Source organism: Zingiber officinale, chromosome 4B (assembly GCF_018446385.1).
Source record: "Zingiber officinale cultivar Zhangliang chromosome 4B, Zo_v1.1, whole genome shotgun sequence".
NCBI lineage: Eukaryota > Viridiplantae > Streptophyta > Magnoliopsida > Zingiberales > Zingiberaceae > Zingiber > Zingiber officinale.
Window position 1 is genome coordinate 105160245 of NC_055993.1, and position 17105 is coordinate 105177349.

Genomic DNA, 17105 nt, shown 5'->3' on the forward strand with positions numbered 1-17105 from the left:
TAAGTGTAGGGACTTGTGCTATGGAGCCAAGCACCCAAGAATCACTACATGAGGATGTACATTCACCAGAACCACAGTTTGAGCCATATCATGATGAAAAGGAGGTAACAATCACTACTCCATGTACCTTTTGGCATGACAAGGTGAGTATTCTGTGTAATTTTTCAGAAAATTTCATAGAGGTATCATTTATTGATTTTATCAGATGTGATTCATTTCTTGAAATACTGGTATCGAGCCGTTGAGATGTAACGGTCGAATTTCCACAAGAGGGCAGTCGACTGATGTTTTTGGTAGTTGACTGGTAGGCGGGGTTTTCAACCTGTGGCCTATATAACCAAGCCTTGGGAGCTTGGTTAAGGTTGACGAAATTAGTAGTGGTAAACCCTAATTAGTAGTCTACTTGTTCTCAAATGTTTGTGAGTGTTGTGGTGAGATTTCACCACCCACAAGGAGCTACTCAAGATACCCGGATTTTGCCGAGGGCTAATCCACCGACGAATCGGGATTGTCCACCTCAAGGACACGCCGTGGAGTAGGAGCCCTAATCTCCGAACCATGTTAAACGAACGTGTTAGCGGTTTGCTTGTTTTTCTTTCCTTTTGTGTTTAGCTTTCATATTTGTAGTTAGTTTGTATTTTCGCTGCGCATACTAACGAGTGTAGGAAGCAATCGATTTGGGGGTGCCGTCTATCCAATCCCCCTTTAAGTCGGCCACCGATCCCTTACATACTGTACCTAACAAGAAGTCGACCGGACATTCTTTTTGTAATAGGTATGTGCTCAAGATACCAATCTTGTGCAAAAGAGTCACACTTAACATACGTCAAAAGAATTTTTAGGTATATTAAGGGAACCCTAAACGTAGGACTATGGTACCCTAGGTCTTGCACCTTTGATCTAACTGACTATTCTGACTCAGATTATACCGGATGCAAACTAGATAGGAAGAGCACAAGTGGTAGCTGTCAATTTCTAGGTCAATACCTAGTGAGTTGGTCAAGCAGAAAGCAACATTGTGTTGCTTTATCTACCACTGAAGCTGAGTACATAGCCTTAGGTGAATGTGCATCTCAATTACTATGGATGATGCATACCCTAAAAGACTATCAACTAGAATATCAAAATACAAAAATTTCAATCGATAACATAAGTTTTATTAATCTAACCAAGAACCCAATTCATCACTCAAGAACTAAACATATAGAAGTAAAACACCATTTTGTAAGGGATCACGTAGCTAAGGGTGATGTTGTGGTTAACTATGTTGAGTCCAAATCAAACCTGGCTGACATATTCACAAAGCCCTTACCTGAACTTGAGTTCAGTGCACTTAGAAGACAAATAGGAATGTGCTTAGTAGAATAGAACTTATTTCTGCTTACTATACTTTTAATTCAGTTGGTTTTAAAATTCTGTTAAAATTCTAGGAAAAATTATTTTTCAAAATTTTAACTTTTGTTAGTTTTTCAAAAGTTTGGTTTAGCCTAGGAAATTATCCCCTAAAAAGCATGTACCCCTAGAAAAAGCCAGAGCATCTCACAAGCCCACTAGGTTTAACTTGCTTGTGTTTGAAAATACTTAGAATGGTGTGAGATGCATAGGGTACTGCCTAGACTTAAGAATGCTTATGTCTGTGCATCGACATAAGTCTGGGTGTTAAATACCAAATTACATTAATCAAGTTAAGTTATCCTGTTTTAGTCAAAATTAACTGGATCGCTAACTTAACTTGACTAACCAAGTGAAAAATGTTGCCCTCTAGGTAAACAACTAGTAGCTAATGGTTAGACATGTGGCTAAGGAAATTAAGTTACTCATGCTTGGGCGTTAGGACTTTTTGGAAAGAGAATTAGCGTTTCTTACTCTTTATGGTTCTAAGTGAAAATGACCTTAGTTAAAATTTTACAAATTGATACTATTTTCAAGTTATGCATTTTTCAAATTTAACTTTTCAATCTCTAAAAATTCCTTTTTCGCTCTTTAAACTAAAATATTTTTTTCTCTCAAAATTGGCTAAATGATCCTTTCAAAGATAAATAATTTTCTTAGCTAAATTTTCTTTCCAAACCTTTTTTAGTAATCTGATTATTTTAAATTATTTATCTCAAAAGCTAAGTATTTATTCTAATATACTACCTTCTTTTAAAAAATAAGGATTTAACAGAGTGTCTTGTCAAAATTTTCTTTAACTCAAAGGTAGCCAAGTCACCTTTCAAGTCAATAACTTTTCTTTAGCTAAAATTATCCTTGTAAACTTGGTTTTCTAACCAAGATCCATACCTGACTTTTGATAAAAGTATTTTTACTTAGCTAAAGAGTCTTCAAGAAAATTCATTTCCAAAAACTAAGTGTTTTATCAAAATATTTTATGTACTTGTCTTCTATTAAAGTTTCTTTAAGTTTTAGCTAGAGGATTTTGTAAAAAGCTAAAGTTTTCTAAGGCTAAAAACTATGTTTTTGAAAGCTAAGTTTTTCAAAACCTTCTGAAAAGTCAATATCTTTTTCGACTTTATTAGCTAAATTTTTAGCTAAGGTCGATGATCATTTTCTTAGTTTTTAGTAGCTTTCTTTTTGTTGATGATTTTGATATATGGCAAAGGGGGAGAGTATAAAAAATAAGAAAATTCAAGAAATTAAGAAAATTCAAGTTTAGAGCTTTTATCAAGGGGGAGCTCTGACTAAGGGGGAGCTTTGCACTAAAGGGGAGTTTTGCACTTAATTTTATGTATATACTATCATGCTTATATGCTTATGCAAAATCTTTTTTTATGGCATTATTTTTTCTTAACTTTGAATTTTTGTTGCCATAATCAAAAAGGGGGAGATTGTTGGTACGAGAAGCATCCGGCGATCGAACCAAAGTTTTGATAATAGCAAAGGGATTCAAAGTTAAGGTTAATCGTTATCTAACATGTGTGAATGAGTTTGCAGAAAAGTCCTAACTGCGGTTAGGCAGGTAGAAAATCCTAAGGTGTGGCAACCTTAGGTCCTAGGGGGTGGTAACCCTAGGTGGTGGAAATCCTAAGGGGGGTAACCTTAGGTCCTAGGGGGCGGTAACCCTAGGTGGAGGAAAACCCTAAGGGGCGACAACTTTAGGTCCTAGGGGGTGGTAACTCTAGGTGTCGAAAAACCCTAGGGGGCGGTAACCCTAGGTCCAAGGGGTGATAACCCTAGGCAGAAAGTCCAGTCAGTCTGGAGGACCGGACTGGCATCAGGTATGCTCTCTTGAGTGGAGAAGGTGAGGGTGCGTTCCCCGCGGAGGGAACAATAGGCGTCGGTTTGACCTAGGGTTTCCGGTCGGAAATCCGAAGTCAGAACCGGACAGTCCGGTGACTGTCATATATTTATTTTATGTTATTATTATATGCTAACTTTGTTTTGTAGGGTATGTTGTTATTTTGTGGACTAATATACTTTGCAAGGACTAAAGAGCAAAGTTTGTCTTGGGTGAACAGTACCCGAGGCATCCGCATGGAACTTGGAGGCGCCTCGGGTGCAGAGGAGGAGAAGTGCGCGCAGCAGGGTTGGAGGCGCCCTCATGGAGGCTTGAGGCGCCTCGGACAGCCTTGAAGGTGCCCTCAAGGAGTATGGAGGCGCCTTCAAGAGGGTCAGCGAGACTTCTTCAGATCTCATCCGCGCGGCGGATTCGGCGCGAATGAGGGCGCCCTCAAGAGGATTAAGGGTGTCCTCAGCAGGCTATACAAGGAGGTCTCGACCAGCACTTGAACCCAACAAATTCCAAGACATCTTTGAGCTGCGTACTGCTAACAAAACGATCCGGCTGAGCAACAACAAGACCCCGACGACCCGAAGCTTCAAGATTGCTATTTTCATCGTCGGTATAATTGTTACTTTAGTTTTTATATTATACTCTAAAGTTATAACCTTTTGTGTGATATAGTTGTTGCCCAAAGTAAACGTTCAACGAGCGTGAGCCTTGGAGTAGGAGTCGCCCTAGACTCCGAACCAAGTAAATACTTGGCGTCCTTTTGTGTTTGTTTTCTTATTCCGCTGCTTAACTCTCGATACGTTTTCGAATACGATAAGTGAAAGCCACAAGTGCTATTCACCCCCCCCTCTAATGCTTCTTGATCCAGCACAATGGATTTCCGGAGTTGTCAATCGACACCTTGTAGCCTCTGGTGACACTGAACCATTGATCGAAATCAGTCTTCAGGTAGACCTCCATCCGCTTCTTGCAGTACGGAAAATCATCCTCGTTGAATAGGGGGCGTACTGTGCTGAAGCCTTCAATTTAAGACATATTCGTCCTGCACACAATTAAACAAAAGAAAAAGAATCCCAAGACTTGGTCTTGGATTAGTAGTGCAGAATAAAGTTAAAGAAAAAAACCGAATTGGTGTCACACCAATTCAACTTAATTACTACGAAAAAAATTCCAAAACTAGCAACAATACCAACTTGGATTTATAGCGCAAAACTGAAAACCAAAAAAAAAATAACACAAATTTCACCCCTGTCTGATTGGTGGTTGCACCAAATCAGAACGGTACCTGCTCTGATACCACTTGTTGGATCGTGAATTCACTAGAGGGGGAGGGGTGAATAGAGATTAAAAAATTTAGCGAGAGTACGTAGCGGAATAAACACGAAAACAACAATGCTAACACAAGTAATTTTTACTTGGTTCGGAGCTTTTGGCGACTCCTACTCCAAGGCCCGCACTTGTTGAGTACTTTCGTTGGGCAATCCACTAGCAATTCGAAAAGTTGATTGCAAAAGTAAGGTACAGAAATGCTAGTAAAAATAATACCTACAATAATTTAGAAGAAAAAACAGCACTTGTCGGAGAGCCTTTGCAGCGTCATAGAAGCACAGCAGAGCAATCAATGGGAGATGTTATCGTTCGTTATACTTTGCTCCAGGCCTCACCCTCCTTATATAGGAGGCTTGGGGTGCCCTAATCCCTTTCGGGCGCCTAGAGTGTGACGTAGCTCGTCCACACATGAAGCTCCACATAGCGACGCGGCTGGGGATAACTTTTTGCATCCCAGGCGCCCGGACCTTTGTTTTTTTCAGCAACCTGCAAAAAACATTAGTCCATGGCAAAATGCAAGACTACCCTGCAAAACAAAATGTTAGCACAGTTAAGTTATAAGAGTAATAAAAGTAGTAGTTAGATTCCGTCTCCTCGAGACCGGAATCTAGTCATGATCTCAACTTAGAGTTTCTGAAATGGATCTAAGTTGGATCGACGCCTAATGTTCCCTTCCTAGGAACGCGTCCTCACAGTCACTCCTCTCCAGTGACTAACCTCAACTTACCTGTCAGACGTCCGGTCAGCCCTTCAACCCGTCTGGACTTCGTGTCAGCTATCCAGTCGACCCTTTGACCTAGCTGGGCTTCGTGCCAAACATCTGGTCAGCCCATTGACCCGTCTGGACTTCGTGCCAGCTATCCGGTCAATCCGTCGACCTAGCTGGACTTCGTGTCAGACGTCAGGTCAGCCCATCGACCCGTCTGGGCTTATCCTGGACACTTCGTAGAAGTGTTAGATCAATATGAAACTAACTTAACCTACTTTTTCATTCATCAAAACTGAGTTAGACCGTTAGTGCTAACTGCACCAACATGAACTACTTGGAGCACCTATGGGAGCTGCATTGGATGGGAAGCTTGACTGGGAAGCTGGCAAGGAGATCATATTTCAAGCTTAGAGAGGGGACCCCACATTTGGTTTTTGTGAGGTGGGACCACATATGTATCAGAGTGTGTGAGATATATTTTGGTACATATGTGGGACTGTACACTAACTTGAGAGGGGTTCCTCCCAATTTATTTTGTTGTGGGAAGATCACATATTTGGGAGGTGAGAGCGCACTTGTGAGGTGTACATATTTTGTTTTGTTTGTTTCTTTTGTTTTTCCGAGTGGGAGGCATGGGTGAGGATGATGAATAGATCTATCATAGTGATCTATCTAGTCCGCAACAAATGACTCGCGATAAAGATATGTCAAATCCGTTGACGGTTAGAGTTTTGTTAAAAAGCCTAAGAGGATGAATAGATCCACCATAATGATCTATCTAGTCCATAGTAAACGGCTTACGATAAAAACACACCAAATTCATTTATGGCTAGAGCTTTGCCAAAAAGTCCAAGAGGGTGAATATATCTACCAGAATGATCTATCTAGTCGTAGTAAATAACTCACAGTAAAAACACAACAAATCCATTGATAGTTAACCACTTGCTAAAAGTGTGTACTATGACTGGTGGCGAGCTGATTGGCTCATTGATGCCAAGCCAACATATAGGGATGACTGGAGGGTTGGCTCGTGTAGTATCATAGGAGTTAGAGTTTACCTCTTGAGACAAATGGAGGTTAGCATTGTTAGGCATTGATGCAGAGGACAGATGGCCTAGGGTTGATCGTCATGGACCTAGTGTAGAGGATGAGGATGGTTGCGGATGAGATAGTGGATACAGAGTACAATGGACTGATTACAGATCCACCCTGGATGCTTCAATTGATGGAGTTGGCTTGCTTGAGGTGCAGTGCACCGCTTGAGAGTTGTGCCAATGGATACGTTTTGGGAGGTTGGTGCAGTGAGAGTACGTGTACATGTATATGATTCCTACCTACATAGGTTCATACATTAGATAACTGCTTTGATCTGATAATTTATTAGAAACGAACTACCTTTGGACATGTGTTGGTTTGTACTATGTTTTTGATGATATATAATTTATCTTTCATCAAAAAAGGTTGGATTCCTTTTGGTTTAGTTATGAACTAAAATTGATTTGATTTAATAATGAACTAAGAGTAGTTTAATTTTGAACCAAGTTGGTTTGGTTTTGATCCAAGCTTAATGATAACCAATCAAGTTAGTATTAGGTTTTGGATTTGAGAGATTACTTGCTCCCCAAGTCATTGTGAAGAGGTATATATATACCCCCCATGAGGAGAAGAGATTAATTTTTGATTCATTGGAATTAAACCTAATAGTGATTAGTTTTTTCTCTTCTCCTTTGCTGCTTATTTCAGCGTCGACGTCCCTTGCTGCCAATTTCAATGTTGACGCCCCTTGTTGTCGATTTCGACTGCAACGCCCCTTACTACTGATTTCGACATTGACTCCTTAGCTGCCGGTAGCTGTTTGTGCTCCGGATAGCAGCTCCTAAAGCATCGGACAATAGCAAAGGTTGCTGTCACCCTCTTCTTTTGAGTCGGCCAAGTACTTGGCTGAATCTCACTTTGTGCCATCAGGTTGCCCTCGCCACGAGGCACAAAATTGAGCTGGGGTTTCTTCTCTCGGATCATGTCGTCTCTACATTTGTCTAGTACCAAATCAGAGATGAAAACTTATATCTTAGCGAAACCGTCTCGAATATATCTCAGTGTAAATATTGATAGAGGCTAGCCTTGTGAGGCTAGCTAAATGCTCTCTTCAAAGTTCGATTACGAATTTGAAGATATAATTTCTTTATAAAAGTTTTTATTTTGTTCTACGACTACAACTATGTTAGTACATGTGTATATCCTGTATGTATGCACGTGTTATAATAATTAAAAAAATTATTATATTTCCACTACATATTTTGTGAAATAAAATTTTAAAATATGTATAAAAATATCCAACAATAGTATGGTAAGATATTTGATAGATTCATCAACTATTTATAGTTCGATTCTCAATTTCGAAGTATTCAAAGCACAATTTCTATACATTCAAAAAGCAATGCACAATTTCTATACATTCAAAAAGCAATGGTATAGAGATGAGGAGACATTTGATTGACATATTAATCAAGTACCATGATTCAATTCGCAAGACTACTTACCGAGTCTTAATCGGTTCAAAAAAACTTAAATACTTGGATTAGAAAAAAATAATAATAACCTCAATAAACATGATCGATAAAAAGTAGCTTTTGCTCGGTTCTTGCAAACTCATTAAGTCGTGGTTATCGTTACGGAAAAATTGGATCAACTTCTATTGAAACAAAATCATCAAAGAAAGACATCATTAAACTAACAACAACAACACAAGAAGGTAAGAAGGTAAGAAGCAAAAATGATGATCCAGTCATCTCAATTTAAGTAGGACCACAACCATTAAGCTTCAATTATTATACATTTCAATTAAGCTATAGGTTGAACTGTCAAGGCATAGGAAGCGAAAAGTCACAGGCCAAACCATCAGAATCCTTCAATAAGACAGATCAAAGAAATCCAGGGTGTTCGCTTATTCCTCCCTCGACATGGGATCCATTCCGGTAGAGGGGCTGTCGGCAAAGTATTCTTGGTGTTTCAAGTTCACTCCATACTGTTCAGAGATACACAGGGTGGCATTAGATACAAGGAATGTAAAAGACAATATGCTAGAAATGGGAGGAGATGACTGGAATGCAATAATAAAAACACGAATGAATAACGTTACAGCATGGTCGAGGATAGCACACTTGTACTTGATATTAAATAATTCATCAATACTTAATTTATGAAACACGGGCAAATCCAATACCTTGACATTAAATAATTTAAAGATATTGAAGAGGAACTACTGTCTAAGTTCATCTACATCAAACACTATACCAGCAGCCATCTGTCCTCACTATTTAGAGTTTTTTATACTGATTTTGTCTCACAATATAGCTGTCATGCAAGGACATAGTAATTACCATGACATTTGAAGTAACGTACCCCGAGAGTTTGCTTTGGTCTCACTTTATTCGCACATTTCAACTATAACTGACCCAATTGGTGTAAGAGAACTGTATGTCATGTCCATACACAAAGTATAATCAGTCTTACTCGAGTGTAAATATTTTCCTTTTGCTTATAGGCATACACATGGATTGGTGACCAAACAAAGCTCCTAAAAGTCCTATCTTAACCATTCAATCTTCTTTATCCTATGAATAAATCATTAATCACTCGCTGAAAAAATGTATTAAAGGCATCCAATGATTTTACAAGATCCACCAGTCTAAATTTGTTTAAATAACATATTAAATTTCTGAAATGCCTCCAGAATTTGAATTTCTAAATTATTTTAATTTGCAACAATTAGCATAGTATCATTTGCAAACATCCTTGAAGTTTGTCTTCAATATGCACGGTTGTCTTACAAAAAAAAATGTTAAATATATGTCACACTTTTTTCATCTCTTTACTCCTCACAATTAATATGGACTACGTTAGTATATTAAATGACACCTATTTGATCATTGTAAAAAATGGAATTGCCAATTAATGTCACTACATGAACTTGTTCAGAATATTTCTAGAGGTTTATTATTTGGACCATGCTCTGTTGTTCCCTCCCAACAGTACTGCATTCACTTTATCGGAGCCAATAATTAAGTTAGATTGCATCTAAAAATATCAAGACAAATATTTGTTTTTTTTAAAAAGAAATAGTGGAATGTGAACTGTTTACTTACCTCTTGGAGGGCTTTTGAAAGATCATCCATTGTTAAGACAAGCCGCTTATCCTGGAACAGAATGACAAAAATGAGTATGAAAACATATGAATGAATCAGATAATCATTACCAAGGAGGGTACAGAGTGCACCTTTGGTTGCTTACTTTTATCCTTGACTGGTGCTGCTTGCCTGGCTTTACAATGCCTGAATAGATATTCCAAAGAACAAAAATAAAATGGTAATAGTTAAACTAGTGGAGATAGTTGTTCATTATCTTTCTAAAAAAAGGAAAATAAAAAAGGACTTGATAAATGAAAGAGCCTAATCTAGACCCTTCTTCCCTTTTAAGTAATTTGCTTTCACAGTAACCAAAAGGCAGCAATTTCAGTATACAGTAATTTGTCAAACCGGAGATGTTTGACTTTATTTATTAGGATGTAAAATGTCATCTTGAAATGCACCCATGCAAAATAGAATGTCTGTTACAATGACAAATGTCTATAAAAAAATGATCTTTTACTTGGTCTTGATAATAATTTGGTTTCTTAATTGTAATTGAGAGTAATTACAACATGATAATTTAGTTTAAGATTGACATCGAGAAACCAAATGGAACACATACTGAAGAGCATCACTTGCAACGTCTGAGATGAACTTTTGTGTAGCAACAGAAATCAGCCTTGTTCTGTCAGAAAGTACAAGTATCAAATCACTAAGCCAAAGATGAAACAACTAAGAGATTAAGAAATCATTTTTCAAAGAAAATAAAAATGGAAGCACCATATTCCACAAGGTTTACCACAGACATATCACAACTTTCATCTGGTAATTGGACCAGTTAGCACAGTTTCATCATGAGATTTATCATGTTTCTTCTTCAGGGTTACTAGCACAAAATATAGTTGGCCTGGGTGACACCAGAGAAATATATAAAGGTACTTAAGTTTGTGGTTTGAACACCAAACTATTTTGCAAAGAGATGCTAGGCGATTCAAAATTTTATGGATTGAGTTGCTTGGTTTTGCCACTTACAAAGTTCCATGTTTCAACCTAATAGAAAAAAAAGGCATGTTGTAATTGAAAATTATTTGAAACAAAGGCTGTTGAGTAATTAGAAACATGACAAGTCATGTGCAAGAAAACAGTGATTTTCTCTATAGATGATAATTCCATTAAGTAGCCAGCCCTCCTAGTTGAACAGATTATCTTGTTTTAAAATTCCTCATCTTTCAGATACCTTCTCCCCCAAAAAAGAAAAAACATTATTATTTTAACACTTACGTTTTCAGTTTGTTTTATTGTCAATAAAGTGGCCTAGATATTGATATAGACAATCATAATTTTTATGTCATCAAGGATGATTGGGTACTTATGAAAGGTAAGGCTCAAGTCCCTTGATTTTTTCTAAGTGAGCTTTGACTCGAGCATATCCATATGCTCTTGCACAGGTTGAGGTATTGGGCTGAGCACATACCATCCCAACAAGCCATTTAGCACTGGAGCAAAACCAAGATTATAAGGGTCTAGGAGCACATGACCCTTCTAAATACAAAGTCAGTGAGATATAACAACACAAAAAACTTGAAGAAAAACAAGCAACAAAAAGGAGCATAGATGGTTTAACCACCCATTAAAGTTTGCAGCTAACATTGATTTTAGGCCCTCTTGTTTATTCCTGATTCATACTTCAAATTTTCATTGTGCATCCTAAAGGGGCAAATCAAACATACAACTCATTTTTTTTTTTCTTTACATTTAACATTCATTATCACTGAGATGAAAAGATTATTATCCTTTCAAATTTGCTACTGATTTAATTGCAATTAGATTGTGGCGCAGAGAAAGTGATATTGCAACCCTAATGTTTGATTTTCTAAAATCCCTATGTTCCATAATTAGCTGAAAGTTTATAGCAGGAAGTAGTCAACTAGGAATAAGGCAAAAGCTGTTCCATCCTAGATTTAAGCTTTGTACAACAGGCTTAAGAGTTCTCCTGAACTCTGTATGTTTATTTCACAGCCACCTAAAACAGGATAAGTAGCATGCATCTTAATATAATAAGCAAATTTAGGGTTACAACAGAATTGGATAATAGTTCGGCAGCCAACCACCTACCATATAAAGGAAACACAAAACGAAAAATTTTTAAATAAAAACAAACAAAAAATCAAGAACAAGGTACCAACATTCGTATGTCGGGGCAGTGGAAGCCACTCCTTGCAAGGTAATGCTCCACCAGCTCATCCGGAATCTGCACGATTGCAACGAAAAAAAAAACATAACATGAATTAATCAAAATAGTCAGCAAAGAGAACCAAACGAAGTAGGTATTTTAACCGTAGGAGTATAATCCATGAGGGAGGCGAGGAATTCAGTGAGGGCGGCGTCATCGTCATGCCTGCCATCGCCGCCCATAGATGAAGACGAGGAATTCATCACTGCCAGATCCCGCTGGACGCCTCCCTTTCTTCCCTCTGTTCAACCCAAAGAGTCGGAAGGAGATCGCTTAGCTCCGCCCTAGCCGGAAAATACTTCTCACCGGAAGACGGCAACACCACGGGAAGCGATGGATCTCATTTGGTAGTTCCTATTTGACGAGCGAAAGCGGATCGGATCCAGCTCGTACTGCAATTGGGCCGGATCCCAGAGCTAGGCCTGTTCGTTTGGGCCGGTTCGTTTACTATTAATATTAATACTATGAATATATTTTACTTTATGATTTTAAAATTTTAAAACATATTAATTGAAATTTGATTTAGTAATTATTATTCTATATAATAATAAGGGTTAATAACTTTACACCCCCTTAATTTTATAGCAAGTTACATTTTGCCCCCATCTATTTAAAAAACTACACTCAACCCCCCTTTGACATGAAGTAAAAAGGAAAAAAAAAATGTAAATGACCAAAATAATCCTAACCTAAATCCGACTTCTAAAAGAAAAATAAAAATAAAAAAGTCCCACAAAACTATTTAAAATTTAACCTTAACTCAATCTGATTTATATATAAGTTTAAAATTATACTTGTTCCTAGAAAAAATATCCTCATAAAATTTATATATACACTAGCATAAATAACAGAAAAACAGTAACTCTGAATTCTAAATTAATGAATCAAAATTAAATGAAGATAAAACAAAGTTTATCATTAAAAATCAAAATGAATATCATTTATGATTTTTAAAAAAATCATCCTTTTAATTTTTACCTAAAAGTAAATTTTCATTTCAAAACAGCACTCTTTTGAAACGAAAAGTATTTTTAGCTGCTTTGAAATAAAAATTTACTTTTGGACAAAAATTAAAAGGGTGATTGTTTTTCTAAATCGTCAAAGGGTCTTCATTTTAATTTTTAATGATAAATTTTGTTCCATCTTCATTTAATTTTGATTCATTAATTTAGAATTTTGACTTTTTTTTATTTGGTAAAATGAGTTTTTGACTTATTATCCCTTTCAGAGTTGTTGTTTTTCTGTTGTTTATACTGGTGCATGTATGAATTTTGTGAGAATATTTTTTCTAGGAACAAGTGAAATTTTGAGCATATATATAAATCAAATTTGGTTAAGGTTAAGCTTTCAACGGTCTCGTGAGATTTTTTTTTTTATTTTTCATTTTCTTCTAGAAATTTGATTTAGGTTAGGGTTATTTTGGTCATTTACTTTTTTTTTTTTTCCTTTTTACTTCATGTCAAAGGGGGGTTAAGTGTAGGTTTTTAAATAGAGGAGAGCAAAATACAACTTGCTATAAAATTTAAGGAGGTTTAAAGTTATTAACCCTAATAATAATTACTAACTCACAAAAAACCAAGCATCGCGAAAAGGAATTTATCTTGTTTTATTACCCTTTTTGGTTGGTTTTTGTTGTAAAATGAATTTTATATTTTGAGATGCTTGGATTGTTTTGTACCTTTGAGCCAGCTAAGTTTGAAAAATTAAAATAAAATCTAACAAATTAAAAAGGGTACCTAGCATGTAACTCCAAACTATTATTTAATTAGTAGGTTCATGTTGTAATCACATAGCTTCAATTCCATCAAAAGTAGGTAAGCTATGGACAGTGAAAAATAAAATCATCATTTCGACGGTTCTTTAGAATTATCTTTCACTATCTGAAAAGACATAAATCATGAAAAATTTTACCTAACAATAATAGCACATGCAAAAGAGAAATTAAGACAACTAACAAAACATTTCATATCAGTTAAAAATCTAGCATAGACTTATTAACAACAACATTTTTATATGAACCAATTATGATAGGCCATAAAGACAAAGGTAGGTAAAACATAGGCATTAGATAGGTCACAAGCAATAACTTTGGAAAAAAAATATCATTTATGTCTTTATGAAATGTGATGTCTAGAAGTTATATGTATCTGGCTTCCAAGTCCAATTCTGCTATGCTAAATAGCAGCATGGCATGCAATTAATATAATCTATGAGTTATCTTTGACACTTATTAAGCTGATGCCATTGGTATGCCGTGCCTAGCTATAAAAAACATCTATTGTGAGATTAATTTTATATTTTGAGTTATTTAATTGGATTGTTTTGTCAGTCAGATTCTGAAATTATGAGCGGGAGATTAGATTATATTTTCAATCATGTTGGCTTTAGCCTTTAGGGCGTAATTAAATTGAATCGATTTAATTAATTTAAAATGAGTTAGATTTTTTTTTTAAATATACTCTTTTTTTTATTCACTTTTACATACACAGTCTCACAATCACAAATTTTTTCATTTTTACAAACACAGTTTCACAATCACAATCTCACGCATAAGTTTCCGCTCATAGCTATGGTCATTCCCTCTATGATCAAACCCTCTCCTTCATATACTTAGTTATTGATATTAGGGATGTAAATGAACCGAACCGAGCCAAACAGTATTAGACTCGAGCTCGACTTGTTTAAGTTATATTCGAGCTCGAGCTCGGCTCGAGCTTTTATCACAAGGTTCGAGCTCGGTTCGTTTTAGAATTATCAACCTCACGAACAGTTCGAGTTTGACTCGTTATTAGCTCGATTATCAAAGTTAACGAGTCTAACTCATTAAGCGAGCTCGGGCTCGTTTTCGGGCTCGTTTAGAGCTCGCTTTTGGCTCATTTTAGAGCTCATTTTTTGCTCATTTTAAGGCTCATTTTAGAGCTCGTTTTTTTGTTCATTTTAAGGCTCATTTTAGAGTTCGATTTTTGACTCATTTTAGAGCTCATTTTTTGGCTCGGTTTAAGGCTCATTTTTTTTTGCTCGCGAACCTATAAACGAACATGTTCGCGAGCTCACGAGCCGAATATCCTTAAGCTCGAGTTCGGCTTGATAAAACTGTCGAGCTCGAAATTGAGCTCGAGCTCGAGCTCGACTCGATAAGATAAACGAACGAACTCGAACGAGCTTTTTACCGAATCGAGCTCCGAATAGCTCGCGAACCGTTTGGTTCATTTACATCCCTAATTGACATGGTTGCCCTTGGCTATGCATGCTATGATCGGATTCATGTGTCATCCATGTTGGCGTGCCATTACGAGTTATGTCTATGCTGAAGGCAAATAGTTGTGGATTGAGGTCCTAGGCGAGATGGTCAAGCACGACTATGAGTCGCACTCTCACATTGACTACCTCTACCTTATCGTTGCCCATTCTAAGTAACCACGGTACTTTCGGCTGGATGCAAGTCAGGTTGGTCTCTATTGTTGGGGATCTTGTGGCCGGCTAGAAGGGGGGTTGGATAGATAGTGTCTCCAAATTGATTACTCTCTACGTATTCATTAGCATGCGCAGCGGAAATACAATACTAATATGAATACAAAAGCTAATCTAAAGACAAGAAGAGAAATACAAACCGCTAACACGTTTCCTTTAACATGGTTCGGAGATTAGGGCTCCTATTCTATAGTTGTCCGTAAGGTGGAAGATCCCTCAATCCTTTGGTGGATTAGCCCCCGGCAAACTCCGACTACTCAAGAAACTCCTTGTGGATGGAGAAACCTCACCACAATACTCACCAAGAACACTTGGATTACACAAGCACTTGAGAACTAGTTGACTACTAATTAGGCTTTAATCAAGTTTAATTTCGTCACCTTGGTCAGTCATCCCAAGCTCCATCTTATAGAGCTTGAGAAGAAACAACAAAGTTGTTTACCATTACCAGTCGACTGGTGCCTGGTCAATGATTCTCTTAACGACTCTTTATGTTGGTTGCTATGCGGAATATCATACTGATTCTCCTGTACAAAAATTTTGTACAAGTCCTAAACCTTTACTAACAACCTATTGTGTTCTTTAGAAATTAAATTACGAATCGCAAACGGAACTTAACATAATTGATTACAAATTTAACTTATCTGTTCTTAGTGATTTAGACTTGGATCGCAAACGATGCTTAACATTATTGATCCAAATCCACCTATGTTACAAATTCAATTAAATATTAATTTTAGAAATCGGCTTCCAGGTTAAACATGGCGAGGCACTAGACCTTCTTGGGTATGAGAGCATCTACCACTTCCTAGACAAAGCCTTTCAATGAAATCTAATATTTAATTTCCTTATATAACCCTAGGTTTAACCAAAAGGAACAATCGAATTACAAATTCGAAAAATAAAAAAAAAACACAAACTCGAATCACAGATTCAAAAACTAAAATCATATGTCTCTTGTGTTTGGTATTTCAAAAACTATACAAAGAAAACTAGTATGATGCGGAAAACAATTACTAGTTATACCTTTCTTTGTAAGCAACAACCTCTTAATCTTCTATCGTATTCCTCTTCTTATCTCGGACGTTGTGTGGGCAACGATCTACCGAGATGAGAATCCACCAAGCCTCCTTCTTCCTTCTTCCAAGTTTCGGCCAAGCACCTTTCTCCAAGAGATAGCAATTCTCGACCACCAACCAAGCTCCAAGGGGTGCAAGAGCAAAGCCTCCTTTCTCCCCTTCTTCTCCTAGCAAGAACCGACCACCACAAGAACTCCAAGAAGGGTATGCACCAACCACTAAAGAAGAAGAGAAGAGGAGAAGAATAGGGTCGGCCACACACCAAGGAAGAGAGGAGAAACTATAGAAGATATGTTATGAGGTGAGGCACCTCTACCCCCTCTTTTATATTCCTTGGTCTTGACATATAAGGAAATTTAATTATAATTAAAATATCCTTATATTCCTTGCCATAGGTTAATAAGGAAAATTTAATTAAAAATTCCTTTTAACCCATGCTATGGTCGGCCACATCACATGCTCCAAATAAGGCAAGTTTTAAACACAAAATTAAAACTTCCTTATTTGTTTCTAGAAATTTTTAAAATAAAAATTTCTCTATTAATTTTCCCTTCATGGTTGGTTATAAAAGGAAATTTTATAAATTAAAATCTCTCTATTAAAACATGTGGATGCTTTTCAAAAAGGAAAGTTATCTTTAAAATTAAAATCTTCATCTCAATCTACAAATAAGGAAAGATATCAAATCTTTTCTTAATCTTTTGTAAAAACTATAATAAGAAAGATTTAATTTTAAAACTTTCTTTTAAATCATTAAGATGATTACAAAAAGGAAAGTTTTATAAAAAATTAAAATATTCTTTTTAACTACAAATAAGGAAAGATATCAAACCTTTCACTTAATCTTTTGTAGAAAGCTATAAAAGGAAATATTTAAATTTTAAACTCTCTTTTAAAACCATGGTATCCACATAAGAGAAGATTT

The 17105-nt window shown here is 36.5% G+C and overlaps 1 protein-coding gene across 1 annotated transcript; it reads right to left on the bottom strand.

Annotated features, from left to right (window-relative positions):
* Positions 1-7979: 7979 nt before the first annotated feature.
* On the bottom strand, positions 7980-11962 carry LOC121975880 (transcription initiation factor TFIID subunit 10-like). Its single transcript, XM_042527791.1, has 6 exons — positions 11735-11962; positions 11584-11648; positions 10020-10082; positions 9547-9601; positions 9416-9466; positions 7980-8295 (listed from the first exon to the last, which is right to left on the bottom strand). The coding sequence occupies exons 1-6, from the start codon at positions 11831-11833 to the stop codon at positions 8215-8217; spliced, it is 414 nt and encodes a 137-aa protein (XP_042383725.1). The 5' UTR covers positions 11834-11962; the 3' UTR covers positions 7980-8214.
* Positions 11963-17105: the final 5143 nt, after the last annotated feature.